This window comes from Larus michahellis, chromosome 1 (assembly GCF_964199755.1).
Source record: "Larus michahellis chromosome 1, bLarMic1.1, whole genome shotgun sequence".
NCBI classification, from domain to species: Eukaryota; Metazoa; Chordata; class Aves; order Charadriiformes; family Laridae; genus Larus; species Larus michahellis.
This window is the reverse complement of record NC_133896.1, coordinates 121,284,048-121,298,679: the sequence shown is the minus strand read 5'-3', so window position 1 is coordinate 121,298,679 and position 14,632 is coordinate 121,284,048. Positions and strand designations below refer to the sequence as shown.

Sequence of the window (14,632 nt, the reverse complement as noted above, 5' to 3'; positions counted from 1 at the left end):
CCTAGAAGTAATCTCAGCGAAAAGTGCTTCTCACTTCTCTGTCACGCGAGGGAGGAGCGTTTTGAAACAGGTGACTGAGAACTCGTGGACAGCTGTCACCAGAACGATTTCTTGGCAGTCTCCTAATCGGTAGTTTTTAAACGGTTAGGGCTGGAGGAAAAGAAGGGGCTGGCAGGAGGCGGCCAGAGGCGCCTTCTCGCGTCCCCGCCGGGCGCCGGGGGAAATGGCGGCGGGCGCCGCCTTCCCTCCCTCAGCGCCGCCCAGGGGCGGAGCTCGCCCTTCTTCGCGCCAAGCGGGGACAGCCGCTCCCGCCCGGCCATGGCCGCATCCGCCGTGCCGGGCTACTCGCCCGGCTTCAAGAAGCCGCCGGCCGTGCTGCGGCTGAAGCGAAAACGGCTGCGGAGGAGCGAACCAGGCGCCGCTCCCCCGCCCTGCGGCGAGGCCCCGCCGGTCCCCTCCGCGCCCGCCCGCCGCAACCCCTTCTCCAGCCTGGACAACGCGCCGCGGGCGGCCGGCACCCCACATCCCCGAGAGCGGAGCCGGCGGCCGCCGCCACCACCGCCGGCGGGCGGGTCCCCCTCAGCAGCGCCCTTCTGGCAGGTAGGGCCGAGCCCCGGCACCGCGGCGGCCGGGGGCGGGGGTCGCACCCCGTGGCGGAGTGGGGCCGGGGGGGCGAGGGAAGGAAGGGGAAGGGCGCCGCCGGCAGCCATCGCACCCAGCCGGGCGCGGCAGCCCCGGCCCGGAGCCCGCTCCCCCTCAAGGAGCCAGCCCCCGGCCTGGCCTTGCTCTAGCTTTGCGCGCAGATCGAAAGCAAGCTGCTGCACTTCATCTGTGGGCGCCTTTTGGTTGTACCGAAGGGTGGATGCTCGCAGCACGTACGTGCTTACTGTCACTCGTGAAATTTCACTGTGAGGGGCGTTTTTTAACTATCGACCTGGTTCTTACTTTGTGCTGCATCTTACGCTCCTCTTTCATTCAGCTTTTAGAGTCCGTTTGTGAAGATAAGCCCGCCAGGAGAGCAGAGCCCTCTGAAAGAACCGACATCCTCGCCCTCACCGATGTACGAAACTGCGTATACTGCTTCTGAAACATATCCGGTTGTTCTCAGGTCACAAAAAAGGCTGAAACTGTTTAACTTAGTATTTTGATGGTCCATTTCCATCTAAGATGATGTACTAAAAATGTCAGTGTTCAAGAAAATTTAAATTGCCCTGAAGTTTACTGTTATAGTGGCAGTCTTTTAAAAGCCAGCCTTCTTCCTGATACCAATAGTGTTATTGTTCTAGTTGACAGAGGTGGTTGCCTTCTTCCGGTTTTATTACCATGTTGACCATAGTTCTCCTCTTTCTTAGGTTTATATTTTGTTGAGATAAGGATGTTCTTCAAAATTATATATCCTCTGCAGTCTTTTATTCAGCTGCAGAAAGGGAATAAACACAACTTCACCAGGCACATAGTAAAGAAAGAATTCCTGAAAACCAGTCCTTGAAAGAGAGTTTCAAGCAGATAGTGCCTAGTGTTGTTACGGGTTCAGCAACTTACTTAAGTTCCGACTAACTTAGCAGAATAGAAAAGTGACCTCTCAAAGAATGCAAACTGTCCTAGAGCTCCCCATGGGTTTTTTTGCATCCTCTAGGAAGCGTCTGATGTTACAGTCACCAAGAGAGGATGAAATGAAATGCTGTTTTGGCATGGAAATTCTTGTCTTTATAAACTTCAGGCTAAGTTTTCTTTTTCTGACTCATTCCTCCTTTTGTCTGTTCCTAGTTTATGACTTTTGGAAAGACTCCTGTGAATGAAAACCCTCTTCTGCTTTTTTATAAACAATACAATGCCGTATTTCTATTAGAATCTGTTACTGACTAAAATAATCAGTTGAGTATAAACTCTGACTTTGGTTAGCCTATGAACAGGCAAATTTTGTGTAACTTGGCATCCAGAAAATCTGTCTGCAAAAGCTTTTTTTTGAAGTATGTCTCTTAACTTAATGCAAGTACTTCCTTTAGGATCAAAATGAGCTGTTGCACTGAATTGGACAAAAAACATGCAGGAGACGACAGGTTCAACTTGTCTTTTTATAGGCTACTAAACTCAAGATGTTACATCTAATAGCTGTACTCCAGCATCTGGCCTGCCTGCCGGGAAAGTTATATGGGAGGAGACCTAACCATGCCAAAATATAAATAGGTGGGTTTTTTAAATTTTCTGTGGGTTAACTGATGCTATTTCTGTTTTGTAAGGACCTTCATTTACCTGTTGCTGTACCCGAAGTTCCCTCCTCACCAAGACATGAATTTCCTGCAGACTGGAGTATTAAAACACGACTTCTGTTCATGTCTTCCCAACCCTTTACCTGGGCTGAACACTTAAAAGCGCAAGAGGAAGCTCAAGGATTCGCTCAGCATTGTAGAGCTACAGAAACAAACTTGCCACAGAGCATACAGGTAATCATGCTTCAGAGGGTAGCTGGGGGCTCCAGCTTTAGAAAGGAGAACATACCTTTGCACCTTTCCTGAAACACGCTGGCAGTGAAGGCTTGGTTCTGTTTTGGTTTGGTTTTGCATTAAGGCTCACTTAGACTACTAATGTAATTCCACCCATGGTTTGTACTTATAGCGATCAGTGAGTGGTCATTTAACTTCAACTGTGGTCATTTAACTTCAACTGAGGAGCAGTCGCCAGTTGTTGTCCATCTTTCTTCAGTCTGCCTTAGTCACAAGCCTGGGATTATTTTTTTTTTTAGTACCTAACGTAATATTTTTTTAACCCATCACGTGCAATGCTGCCTTAAGTAAAGCATTACTGTCCTCATAAAATGCTTTTTGACGTCCAGGAACCAAAACTGTCGACAGAGCTGCGTTGTGCCTTTCAGCAGAGCCTCGTTTACTGGCTTCACCCTTCACTGCCATGGCTGCAGCTGTTCCCTCGGATTGGGGCAGATAGAAAAATAGTTGGGAAGGCTAGTCCTTGGTCACAGGATGAAGCCTTGCAACAAGTGCTAATGAGTGACTGGTAAGTGGAACCAAACAACTAATGTATTTAGTAAGATTAAGACAACAGGATTTTAATTGATGCACAAGTTCTTTCCATTTTTATGAGAAAGCTTTTTAATTTATGCTTTTCTCTCAGCTAGAATGCTCATTATTTTGAGGACCAGATTAAGGAAATAGATAACTAAAGCTACCTTCCTGTGTTAAATGCCCCTCTCCAACTCTAGTTGTTGATTTGGGTAGAATTCCATAAATCCGGTTAGCAGGTTGCCTTTGATGCTTCGTGTAAACCCACGTGCTAGAAAGCAAGTAAGCTGGAAGAGCACGTCACTCGCCAACAGGCTGCGTTTCAGAGGAGTGCAGCTTCCTCGGCATTGAGCACATCTCAGAATCTGGCTGGTCATTCAGAATGCTCCCACGCCTGTGCAGAGTACACATCGCTGACACCCAGCCAAATCCACTCTGATGTTGTCAATAGCAAAGAATTAACTTCAGTTACAGAATTGTTTTATTCCGATTTGCAGGTCCGTCAGCTTTACTTCTCTGTACAATCTGCTCAAAGCCAAACTGTGTCCCTACTTCTATGTATGTACCTACCAGTTTACCGTCCTGTTCCGTGCAGCTGGTCTTGCGGGAAGTGACGTTATCACAGCTGTAATTTCTCCCACAACTAGAGGTTTAAGGGAAGCCATGAGAAATGAAGGTAAGGTTGAAATCAGTCCAACTAGGATTTGAATAACCGATAAAGTGCATTAGCTGTGTTACAAAACCATTCACTGCTCCCTTTCCTCCTCTGTTCAAGGCATCGAGTTTTCTTTACCATTGGTAGAAGAAAGTAGAACCAGGAAACAGAAAAACTCTGAAGTGAATTTGGAAACTGAAGTTGCCAACAGCCTCGAAGTGGGCGAGTATGTAATAAGTCTTGTACAATGCTAGAATTCAAGAGTGTCTACAGGCTCCTGCACATCCCATTTGGAAAACCTTTGTTGGAGGAATTGCTCTCCTAATACTGACTTTGTGTTTCATAGGGAACCAGCTCCAAGCGATGATGATGATGAAAGTTTCTCTTGGCTTGAGGAGATGGGAGTCCAAGACAAGGTTAAGAAACCAGATGCTATTTCTATTAAACTGTATCCTTTCTTTGGACGTCAAGACATATGATATTGGGAAACCGTGCAGATGTTATCTTTTTGTGGTATAGATTTAAGTTTTAGCAAAGCTTTTGAGAACTTCCTTCCAAATATTAATCCTCACATTACTGCGTATTAAGCGACTCTGCATGTCTCTCTGAGTTTCTTTATGACGAGTATTTCTAGATGCTTTCCTCCTTGAAGGAAAAGCCATTGTGAATCGTTGATGTTAGGTCACAAACTGATTGTGTCATCTCACTGGAAAGATTTGTTAGGTTTTTTTAATTTTTTTAAAGAAAAAGGGTGTGTGCTGATGTAGGCTAGGTTTACACTTGGAAGTAGTGTGGCAGAGCGGGGGCACAGCTGTAGGCCAGACCAGAACAGCTGATTGCTGAGAACCTGTATGTGTTTCAGAGGGACCGATTAACTGTCTCCCTCCGGTTCCATTTGCACTTGGAGCACCTGAGGTTTTTAATAACGAAATCAGAAGTCAGGTTTAAGATGCTGCTTAATATTTGAAGAACAAATTGAATCAGTGTAAAGCTTTGTGGTTTTTTTTGGTTTTGTTTAAATGGCTTGATTGGTCAGAGGGGGATGGAGGGGTTTCTCCTGGGGTTGCACTACTTGGATTCTTCCTTTGGTGCATCAGTGCTTTTCACTTCCTCGTGGTTTTCCTTTGACTCCAGTCAATACAGTCGTAAGGAGAAGCACGAGGTGCAGATGGATCACAAACCCGAATCCCTTGCATTAGTGAAAGGAACAAACACATTCACCTTGCTGAACTTCCTGATAAACTGCAAGAGCCTCGTGGCTGTTGCAGGTCCACAAGCAGGGCTTCCACCGACTTTGTTGTCCCCTGTTGCTTTCCGAGGTGGAACAATGCAAACACTCAAAGTAAGTAACACAACTGTCTCTTTTTTAAGAAGAGAAAGTTGTTTCTTCACTCAGTAAATTAGACGCTGATTTTATATAGTTTTCCTCAAGTACTGCAGAGTAATTTTTGTTGCTATAGCCATTCTGACTGCCGTACAGACCGCCTCCTAAATCGTATCTATCCGCGTAGACCTATGCTGCTAAACTGAAATCCCAGTATTTCCATTCTTCACATCCTGACAAATAAGAGGTGAAGCAGACTTCCCAGGTACTAAAGTGGTTCTTCAAAGATTCTCCTGAGATCTTGCGGGGTCTCAAACTATCAGTCATCACAGTCGCTTGCGACAAGGGAGCCTCAGAACCATGGCTCGCCGGCTGTTACTATGAGGAGGTGGTGGGTGCTAAAGGATGCGCTGTTTATACAGGTAGCGCTTCCACTTGTCTTCGGCATCTCGTCTTCCCCTAGAGAAGTCGTTCAATACTGTTCTGCCGTTCATTTTGTTAATACTGTATAGCGTTCTTGTGTCTCACCACCGGTACATCTTAGGAGTTGTTACAAAGACAATAAAACCATCGTAATGCTCATGTATGGAACAGTAAGTTGTCAATATTGAAAAGTATTTTGCACTCTTAACGGGACTGTGGCACTGCAGTATTATTAAAGTAAATGAGAGTTAGCACTTAGATTTTGTGTGTCAAAAGCTAATCCAACGTGTCTTGTCTTCAGGCTCGCAGTATAAATGCCAAGGCCAGGGTTCACTTGGCGTACGAGGATATATTCAGCTTGGAGGTCGTAGGCCCCATCATGCCTCATTCCCTGCACGCGCTGACCACGCTGCTCAAGGCCGCGCAGAGGGGAGCGTTCTCTGCTGTATTGTACACACACGAGCCAACGGCTGTGTTTAACGCTGATCTTGGCACTGCAAGCCCTGCCTTAAATAAGGTAAGGAAACTAGCAGAGACAGTCTTTCCTGTTAGGAATAGTATCTTTATTACAAACCATAGGACACTGAGTGACACAAAACTTTCCCTTAATACATGGGCTTACACCCAGTTACTTGTCATCACCACCTGGCAGTCCCTGTGGCTTGTCGTTCCCTCAGAAATTGAGTCATCGGAAAACAAGCTTTTCAGGAGTTCCCCAGAGGTACACAAATCAACATTAAGAACTACAGGTATTTCAAACAGAAATACCTATTCCACATCTCTCTTTTTCATGTGAATTTCCGCAGGAAACCGTACGCAAGGATCTTACTGCGTGTGGACTGCATCCTAAGACTTTGGATCAACTGAGTCAGTGCCCAACACTGGGAAAATCTTCCATCCGATTTCTGGAAATGAAAGATTACACTTATACCTGGAAGTCCTAGGTATGCTAGTTCCATTTAATGGAAAAGAATGCTCTCTAGTGTGCAGTTGCTGTACTTCATTCGGATCTACACGGGCAGCAGCACCTATGCAGTACCGGGAGGGATACAACAATCTAGTTGCACGTTACAGACAACTATTGCACATCACCCATCCTAAAACACTTCAAAGGACTTTTAAAGGGAATGAAGGAAAAGGCCTTGGACACCTCCTTTTGTATTTTAGAAAGCCTTTTTTAAATAAAACTTGATAAAACAGGATTACCTTTTATTGGTCTGCATTGCGTCTGGAAGGTCTGTATTCTTCATGCACATGCAATGCTACTGCTCTGCGGTAACTCCTAACCGTTTCGGATGGGTGGCATTCTTGGCATTGCAGCGCCTTGCCAGAAACGTGATAGCTACACCTGGATATGTTGCACCTCTTGGTTTAGAGTCGGCTCTGACCCCCAGACAGATGACAGTCAGATGGACACAGAGTTCTGGCTGCAGCCGACTCAGATTAAAAGGTTAAGATTCCTCAGAACTGCTCGGCATCGCTGTCTAATATTCCCATCCCCACACTTAGGTTAAAATGAGCTAGATGTTCAAGAAGCCGTTTATACAAACTATCACCTGAATCGGAACAAGTTGGAGGAATAGTGATCGACTCTGATCAAAGACAGAGAAAATGAGAGGCAGCAGGAGGCTGCTGATCTGACTCTATGGTCATGGCAATAGTTGAGTCTATTAACGGGTTTAATGCAGTCTTCAGGTCGAGTAGTCAGAGCTGTTATTTTGGAGATGTGTATCTCACTTTCTACACAGCTATTGGGTAACCGGATTCCCGTAGCAGAGAATACTAAATCTGAAGAGCAATATGTAGAATATAGAGTACAATATCATGCCCTCCAGCAAGACTTCTAATTCAAGTGGTATTTTGGTTAGAAAATAAAGCAGTGCTCCCGCCACCTGGTCAGCTACCCTCAATCTTTACTACAGTGCCGTTCTGCTCACCACCTCAGAATCTGCCTGTGGTTCTGAACCGGTGACGTTAGTCTGTAGCCAGGTCTTACCTGAGGAAAACAACCTGTAAACTTAAAGATGTGGGCACGTATAGAAGTTACTGCAGACTGAGGCATTGTGAAAGCTTCCTGTGCCGTTCAGTTACTTTATATTGACACCACTTGATGTATCTCACCCCTAAGAATACAGCATGTATACAATTACACTGGAATACTTCATGTTTACATGTGTTAATTTACAGTAACTACCATGAGTGTGTCGGACTAGCGGTGCGCTGAACAAGCCGACATCTAGAAAACCTAGATAAAGGGCAAGTCCCTCTCTTATGATGGAAAAAGGCACCTTAGAATATTAAATACTCTGATAATGTCAAGTACTCCATTCCTGGTGGAGTTCAGGGTAGTACAATCCAACTTTAATCTTTACCCTTCTCCCTAACTAACTAATCTAGAAGCAAATTACTGAACTTTTTGCTTGATTAGCATCAGACACCAAGTGTGAAAAGCCAGGGCCAGGGGCATCATGGGGACTAACGAAGACTGGGTTTCTACAGTGGCTGGTGTGTTGACTGCACCTTCATTCCCCGTCACTTCTTAAGAGAACAAGTTAACTCAATGCCTTTTTTTTTTTTTTTTTATCATCTGCCTCCATCAGTCAAAGCCTCTACTGCTGGGCTGCCATAAACTGACCCCTGGCCCAGGGCTACAGCTCACAAACAGCGGTTCTCACAGTGGCCACATTCTGGTGCAGCTACCCTGGCTGTCACATGTGCCAGCCCTTCCGAAAGCCGCTTGTGACCTCGGAGACACTGCCCCAGCTCTGGAAGAGGCAGCACCTCCCGGGCCTGCGCTTGAGGAACAGGCCAACTTACAGAGCGTGGCAGCACATGGAACAAGTTCCTGAAGGCTATCGGAAAAAGCAGTTCTGTAGTTGCCTCTGTGGGAAAGCGATTTTAACCAAGCCAATAACCATTTTGGTATGTGGACTTGAGCCCGTCTGTTTCTAGAAAAATACAATAATTACTATTAACTTGAGTTCCACTTTGTATTTTCCCATCTAGCATGTGAGAGTTACAGAAACACTAAAAAAAAAAAAAAAATTTGAATGGCAATTACATTCTTGGAGTCTAGAACTGTGTCATTTCAAAATTTTACCCCCACATTTGTTTTATCGCATGCTTTGCGCCATTAGCTGAGCTGTAGCTCCCCCCTGTACTGTAAACTGGCTGGTGGTTGTACGTCACAGCTTTGCCTGTAATTTCAGCAGCAGCTGCCCTGGGATTCAGTGCTGTTCTTGAAGCGTTCTTGGCTCCAGTGAATTTTCCCTATAAAAGCTACAGCACTGCACTACCCAAGCCTGCTGCTCTTCTACCTGTTTTCCAAAAATACTATCATTATTCCAGCCACTTGTAGAGCAGTAAGATTTATTTATTTAACCAGTCCAAATGGGTGAATTTTCATCACAATTACAATTCGTGTGAGAGAGCTAGAGACTGTAGCAGTTGATTAAGATGACTTCATACAGTTTTTGCCCTTTAAGAGTCAATTTCAGAATTTCCAAGGCATAGGAATTTCACCTTCCTGCTCTTCCAGTCCTATTTACAAACTACAGATTAGAAGGCTGCCAAGAAATTGTTCTGGTGGCAGCTGGCCATAAGTTCTGGGGCACCCGTTTCAAAATGCTCCTCCCTGGCGTGACAGGGAAGTCAGAAGGGCTTTCAGTGAGATTACTTCTAGGAAAATAATTCTGCAGGAAAAGGAAATCCAACAGCCAAACAGATCACGTCTTCCACCGGCAGGAGTCACAGCCTATTCACCTTTAAGACAGCTGAAGTGCTGCACAAATAACCAGGTTCCAAGAGAGCGTTTCCTAGTTGTTCTTTTTAATATATCACTACTTATCTATTCCTGCATGCAAAGGACACTCAAACCAATTCAAATTTACAAATTTAACAGAAGCACATCGCTGCACTAGCTTTAGATTCATGTATCATTCTAAACAACAAAGAACGAAACTAAAACAGAAACCTCAAGAACAGTCATAATTAGGGCATCACAGACCTTAATTATTTTCTTTTTTTATATGTCTTCCTTAAGACCAAAGTTTAAATCCACATACAGTACCACATCTTTAAGGCATGAAATCCAGAACTTTCCTAAACGGTTGTGTGGTTTTTTAAAATGGAGTCTCCAATGGGACTGAATTCATCTGCTCCTTGCTGCTGTGAGATAACACGTATCTTTACATTATACATGGGGAATACAGACCAAAAAAAAAAAAAAAAAAAAAAAAAGAACAAACCAAGAGATTGTGCTTTCCCAGATTTGACACTGTACAGCTGCGACACCAGTGCTGACACGGACACCGCAGACTAAACAGAATGATCGACATCTCTCGTGTTTTAGCTCTACCAAACCAGACATTTAAACAAAAGTCTGATCAGGATCTGCTCCCACATCCCGAGTTAATCACTTTAGGTCGTACATCAAAAAGCCAGACTTCAGCTAAGACAGATACAACACCCACTTCTCTCAGAGTAGAACTTTCCATTGTCGCACCATCGTATTTACTTTTGGTTTTTATACACACCTTCCAACTAGTTCAGCAAACGAGGCAAGGAGACCTTCAAATACTTAGTCAGAGACTGAAGGTGAGAAGCCAAAGGGAAAAAAAGTTTAATTAAAGACAACTACGTCCATGAAAATTAAGATTAACTTAGGCATTTCTACAGCACTTTGACAGACTAATAAGGGGTTTTATTTCTCGGAAGTGTGTGGTGGAGAACCAAATACCATTTCTCTGCTGTACACAACATCAGACATTGATCCTTGGGGCAAAGACAGACACCTTGTTCCATAAGAGTTGACAGAATACACACAAAGTCACCTTAGTCAGTGGAAGAGGAGGTACTCGTTAATTCTTCACCTCCACATTCCTACTACCATTGCAAAGGTCATTCACCTCAGGCCTGAGCACAGCCTTGCTGCGTACAAACTGTGTTTCGCAAACTGTGTCCCAGAGGAAGCTCTGGTCAGCAGATGTGACAGAGAGACCTCGAAAAGACTTTTCTGAAATAAGCACCCGAAAGACTGGAGTCTGTAAATCCTGGCAATCTGCTCTTCACTCCGTCAAACCTGGCAAGAGGTGTACAACGCCCTTTCCAATTCAAAGTGCACATAGCTAAAGTACTAATACTTCTTAAGTTAAACAAAACAAAAAAAAAAAAAAAAGAAAAGAAAAAAGAAGGAAAAGCTTTCTACATCCTCTCCCTTGTCAAACTGCCAAAACTCTGGATCGGGCTGTCTCCTTGTGGGCAGAGTGCCATTACGGAAAATTTAAGCCCAAGGAGTTAATTTGGTAATAGTTCAAAGCAACCACAAATGACTAGAACTGATTCTGCAACCCTAACAGCTGCTGATAATCTTCACAAAGCGTACTTCTACACTGTGCGTTTCTTCGAAAAGTTGTTTTGGCATACATTTTAATTACTGTTTACTGACCAGTGATTAAGATTATGAACTTGTGCTGCTTTATTGACCAAGTCGGGTACAACAATTTAAGCATCATTCTATCCCCTCCCCCCCACCCCCCCACCCCGAATCCAGTTGTAGATTTGTTAAGAGTTTAAAATTCACATTAACCACAAATTCATACAATCAACATCAGGCAGTGTGTTAATTTGTTTGGAATAGACAACTCCGTCACCTCCCTCTCTTAGAACATGCAGGGAGAGTCACCTTTACACCGCAAGTCTCATCGGTTCCATTGCTGGACTTTCTGCCATCCCTTTTTTGAAAGCCAAGTCTTTTGCCTAATCAGGTCTGTCCTAGAGTATGGGCTGTACGGCCAGTCGCAGTGCGCCACCCAGTTAGACCCCCTCCCCCCCAAAAAAACAAAATGGCGAGAGAAGCCGCGGGGTTAACACCGTACAACAGGGCTGCCCGGGCGCTCTCTGGCGGGGGTGACGGTACTGGCCCAGTATCTGTCCAGCAGTACGCGCCAGCCTCGACTAGACTAAGGTGAAGCCGCCGCACCACCTTTTACCAAGCTGCCGGCAAAAGTGCGCGAGGAGCTTTACCGAGACCAGGGAAAACCGCAGCGTAGTACAAAACAGTATGAAAGTGTTAACATTCTGTCTTGAAGAGAAATTGCATGAGTTTTTAAAACAAGGGTTTAGATTACTGATGCCTCCAGAGTCTGTCGTCTGATTTAGTCGTTTAAGAAATAATTACATCACTAATGTAAACAATATAAACATACCAAAAACTAAGTATGATTTAAATACATTTTGATGGTACAAAAGAAAAACCTGAAGGTGTCTGTACAGTTTTTACAACGTGGGAATTGCCGATGTATTTACAACATGAAAGGGCAAATACCATTTTTGTGCAGAGTAAAATTATCTGAAATAATGTCAATATAAAAAACAATATCTAGCGGTGTGAGGCACTCCTAAACATGGTGGTATTAACCATGCTTTCCTTTGGTACAAGTCCCATCGCTTGGAGAGCCGCAGTTGCTGCTGTGGCTTTAGCATGCTTCTTATTAAGGCTGGCAAAAGTAGGCCTGTATTCATTTCCATTGACTCTCACCTGTTTATGAAAGAGGGGGAGGAAAAAAAGAAAGCGTTAGAAAGTGCCACTTCACTTCCGTTTCGAGGCCGTGCTAAATAGCTCCTTGAAGCACATTCTCTACGTCACTCCTCTTTAGGGGTAGACAAAATCCACGCCTGGTCTGTAAGCTCAATCATTTCCAAATAGTAACTGCTAATACGAGGTATGACATGAAAAAGAATGCCCACATCATAAGCTAACTGATGGACAAGAGGACCTAAATCTTGCTCGCTACCTTTACAACAGTCAGGCTCAACACCACACCTGCAAGTAAAGAGCAAGACCATGATACCACACAGGTTAATAATTTCAGTAAGAAGTGGAAGAGCGTGTTTCTTGAGAGATTTACATATTAATGTGCTTGAGAGCTCCGATTTGGCCTTCCCAGAAACAGGACTTTGAAATTAGCAGTCCTCAGCCACCCCTGAGGTGGCTCGTATGTTTTTATACAAATATGAACATGAATTTCCATCGCCTTTAATAGAGAGACTAACAGCAAAAAAGGAAACTCAAACGCACCTTAAAGATAAAATGTTTGCGATGATCAGGCCCACTATCATCCACCAACACAAATTCGGGTGGTGACCATCTTCTTTTGTTACAGATCTCCATCAACGCAGAAACTGGATGTTTACCTAAAGATAAAATGTTTTTGAAATTTCAATGCTGCTATCAAAGCAATCATTTTAAATGAGATTTATTATTTTTTTAGACAAGTAAAAATCTCACCTGAAAGATCCTTCATCACAACATAATGTCCAGATCTCTTTTGTGCCTTCTCTCCCACAGCAACAAGCCCTAAACAAAACACAATAAAGTTTATATTTATGATTCCCACGTGATTTCCATATTCTCAGCAGTAGAGCAATTAACACCTATCAGTGGAGATGAAACCTGGAGACACCATACAACTGTCTTTGCAGAAGTCTTTCAAACCTCCTTTTTATCCAGCATTTTTTTTCCCTCCATACTACATGGAACTTTCTTCTCAACTGCTCCAGTAAGACTGTGAACAAGCCAGGTTGTAGAAAACTTTGAGTAGTCCTTTGCAAGTCAGGAAACACCTGGTTTTCCGTGCTGCCTTTGGAGAAACACTGAGCAAGAGATAAACTTATAAGCATTCTCTCATTCAGTATTTGGTTTGTGCAACCCAAAAGCCATCCACTTAAGATAGTTTGCCTCCAACATACAAAGTATTTCCACTAAATGGTAAAAAGTGTACCCAGTGTGTCCTTTTATGACACGATTAACACAGCAGCATGTTCTTATAACGTGTGCTCTTTTTATTTAACGGTATTCAAATATTTATCCTTTACATGCAAGTTCACAGCCCAATTACTGTGATTTCAATCACACTGGCATATAAAGTAGCAGAAAAGCATGCAACTGGGCCCCACGTCAATACAAAGAGCACAGGGTCGCAGTGGAAGTCACTGTGAAACACAGAAGCAAAACATCTTCCTTTTTAAAATCTTGCAAGAGTACGAAATAAAATGTATCAAACGCCAATAACCATGAAGCACTCGAGTTTCTTTCCATTCATTTTGTCATTACCTTAAATACACATAAGCAAAATACCTGATCATTTTTTCAGAATTTCTCGGACTTCGATCCTTCAATATTACTTTGTTTCTTACCTCAATTTGTTTCTGTTCCTGGCTTTGGTGAATAAATACAGGGAGATACTGCAATTGTTTCCAGTTTCTTCCTGTTCCTTCAGCTTTTTTTGGTTGGCATTTTGTTTTGTTTTGCTTTAAAAGAAAATCCTTCCCTCCTTGACAGATTTTCGTCCTAGTACTCATGCAGCTCCTCAGTAGGGACTTTTCAAGTGGCATGAAACCCTCATAGATAACAGTCACTGAAACAAAGCTCTGTGGGTTGTTTTTCTATCCCCTAACCAAATTTTATATCCAAACTAACCAAAGATTTCCAACCAAAGAAAAAACCTCTCGTGCCATTCTCTGCATTAATGCTGTGTCTCCCTTACTCTGAGTCACTGACACTCGTCTCCCACATCTTCCCTGGTACCTCAAGAGGGATTTTCAAGAAAGCTGCAACGGACTCTGACAAGCCCTGCTGATGGACCCAGCTTCTTTGAACACGGACAACCAAAAATATACCGGCTGATGGCAAAGCCCAAGAAGGGTTTGGTTTCAATGCTGTCTGTGAGACAAGTGTCAGTGATCTCACTCGGCATCTGGAAAAAACAGGACCTAAGGGAAAGCTATGGCAAAGGCAGACAACCTTTTGGTTCATGTCTTAGTGCAGCCAACTGAGTAACTCCTTAGCAAACTGCTTGTTCCTGCATCTAAAAATAGTATTTCATTTGGGGGACAAGTTCTACAAATGTGTTTAAACCCTTACAAAAGAAAAATGGGTTGGTTAGTTAGTGACAGACAGACTCCCAAAAAGTTCTGACTTTTCTTTAAACCTCTATGCAGAACTTAAAAAAAAAAAAAAAAAAACAAAAAACAAAAACCAAAAACCAAAACAAAACAAAAAAACCCAAAAACGACTTTTTACACATTTAAGCATCAAAGAACACTAATGTTTGAAGAAGCTGTTCAGCTACTCGTCATAAATTCAGTTCTCCTTCCTAATGCACGGAACATGCTGCCTCTTCATAATGCCAGTTGTCTCCCTATATTATAGGC

General features: G+C 43.6%; 2 protein-coding genes across 4 annotated transcripts in view; one reads left to right on the top strand and one right to left on the bottom strand.

The window, feature by feature from the left end:
* Positions 1–100: 100 nt before the first annotated feature.
* Positions 101–6,621, top strand: DONSON (DNA replication fork stabilization factor DONSON). The gene is given in 11 exon segments (XM_074601317.1): positions 101–314; positions 317–600; positions 980–1,060; positions 2,241–2,444; positions 2,834–3,012; positions 3,515–3,693; positions 3,793–3,898; positions 4,019–4,120; positions 4,816–5,014; positions 5,721–5,936; positions 6,226–6,621. Coding segments are annotated over 11 exon segments (1,779 nt in total). The 5' UTR covers positions 101–223; the 3' UTR covers positions 6,364–6,621.
* Positions 6,622–10,016: 3,395 nt separating this feature from the next.
* Positions 10,017–14,632, bottom strand: part of SON (SON DNA and RNA binding protein) — a 40,327-nt gene continuing 35,711 nt past the window's right edge. For 2 of the 3 annotated variants that reach the window (XM_074601270.1, XM_074601280.1), the window contains exons 10-12: positions 12,708–12,776; positions 12,498–12,613; positions 10,017–11,957 (exon numbers count right to left, since the gene is read on the bottom strand). In XM_074601270.1, coding sequence (XP_074457371.1) covers positions 11,799–11,957; positions 12,498–12,613; positions 12,708–12,776 — 344 coding nt within the window. In that variant the 3' untranslated portion in view covers positions 10,017–11,798. The remainder of the gene's footprint in view (positions 11,958–12,497; positions 12,614–12,707; positions 12,777–14,632) is intronic. The other variant, XR_012589091.1, reaches the window with a different exon arrangement.